The sequence below is a fragment of the Pygoscelis adeliae genome, unplaced genomic scaffold (genome assembly GCF_000699105.1).
Source record: "Pygoscelis adeliae isolate BGI_AS28 unplaced genomic scaffold, ASM69910v1 C10515829, whole genome shotgun sequence".
Taxonomy (NCBI): domain Eukaryota; kingdom Metazoa; phylum Chordata; class Aves; order Sphenisciformes; family Spheniscidae; genus Pygoscelis; species Pygoscelis adeliae.
This window is the reverse complement of record NW_008822982.1, coordinates 1-1,026: the sequence shown is the minus strand read 5'-3', so window position 1 is coordinate 1,026 and position 1,026 is coordinate 1. Positions and strand designations below refer to the sequence as shown.

Genomic DNA, 1,026 nt, shown 5'->3' with positions numbered 1-1,026 from the left:
AGGCTGATAAGTCTCTTTTTTGCTCTTTGAACTGGTTTAGGTTATATCTATATTTAGAGACATTTTTGGCCAGGAGACTGATGTGTATACAGGAACCAGAGAGTTTCACATCACTCCATATAACGTTCAGGTAAGCTGTTGACAAGAGGTTTTGTGAGTGGAGAGAGAAGGAAGCAACTTGCACAGCTGAGCTCCCGCTTGCCTCTGAGCACTCACCCGTATGTCTCTTATCCCTTACAGATAGGTTATTCAGTTCTTTCTCGTGGCAACTATATTCCTCGTCCTGGCAGAAGTCTCTCACTTCTGCATCATTCACTGCAGTCCCTCGAGTCTATAATGAAATGTGTGCACATGAGCTGGATGGTAATCCTGGTGGGCCCGGCAGCTGTCGGCAAAACCAGTCTTGTTGAGCTGCTGGCCCATCTGACTGGCCATCGATTAAAAATCATGGCAATGAACAGTGCGATGGATACAACTGAACTCCTGGGTGGATTTGAACAGGTAAATAGTGTTTTGGTAATATGGCAATATTTCTTCTTCCTACCTAACAGTGGCCAGTCTACTGTGATCTTAGTGTTTAAGCACCAAATGGAGCCTTAGGCACCACAGTCTTCTGGATGAACTAACTCCATAATGGCATGTTTGCAGGTTGATATCAATAGGCCATGGCAGCGCCTGCTGGAAAAAGTGGAGAATGCTGTGAGCACACTAGTAAGGGACAGTCTTCTCCTGACAGAAATTTGTGCAGATGATGCTGAACTTGTGCTGCGTGCTTGGAGCAATTTCATCCTGAATTACAAACCCAAATCTCTGGGTGAAGGAGGTAGAAGTGTTACAGCTGAATTAGTGAGCAAACTGGAGGGAATACTTGTACTTACCCAGCGACTAAACAACAAAATAAATTCTTACTCAAAGGCAGGTATGTATGGTGGGCAATTTTGAAGTAAGACTGTATGTTCCTCTGAAGAAAATAAGAGAAATATATAAATCTGCAGTGAAAACTTGGGGATGTTTTCTAGGTTTTTT

At 43.4% G+C, this 1,026-nt stretch overlaps 1 protein-coding gene across 1 annotated transcript; it reads left to right on the top strand.

Moving 5' to 3' along the window:
* Positions 1–57: 57 nt before the first annotated feature.
* On the top strand, positions 58–919 carry LOC103920806 (midasin-like; the record flags this gene model as incomplete). Its single annotated transcript, XM_009328690.1, has 3 exons — positions 58–130; positions 241–501; positions 649–919. Coding segments are annotated over 3 exons (605 nt in total), but the record flags the coding sequence as incomplete, so codon positions are not given.
* Between the last annotated feature and the right edge of the window lie 107 nt (positions 920–1,026).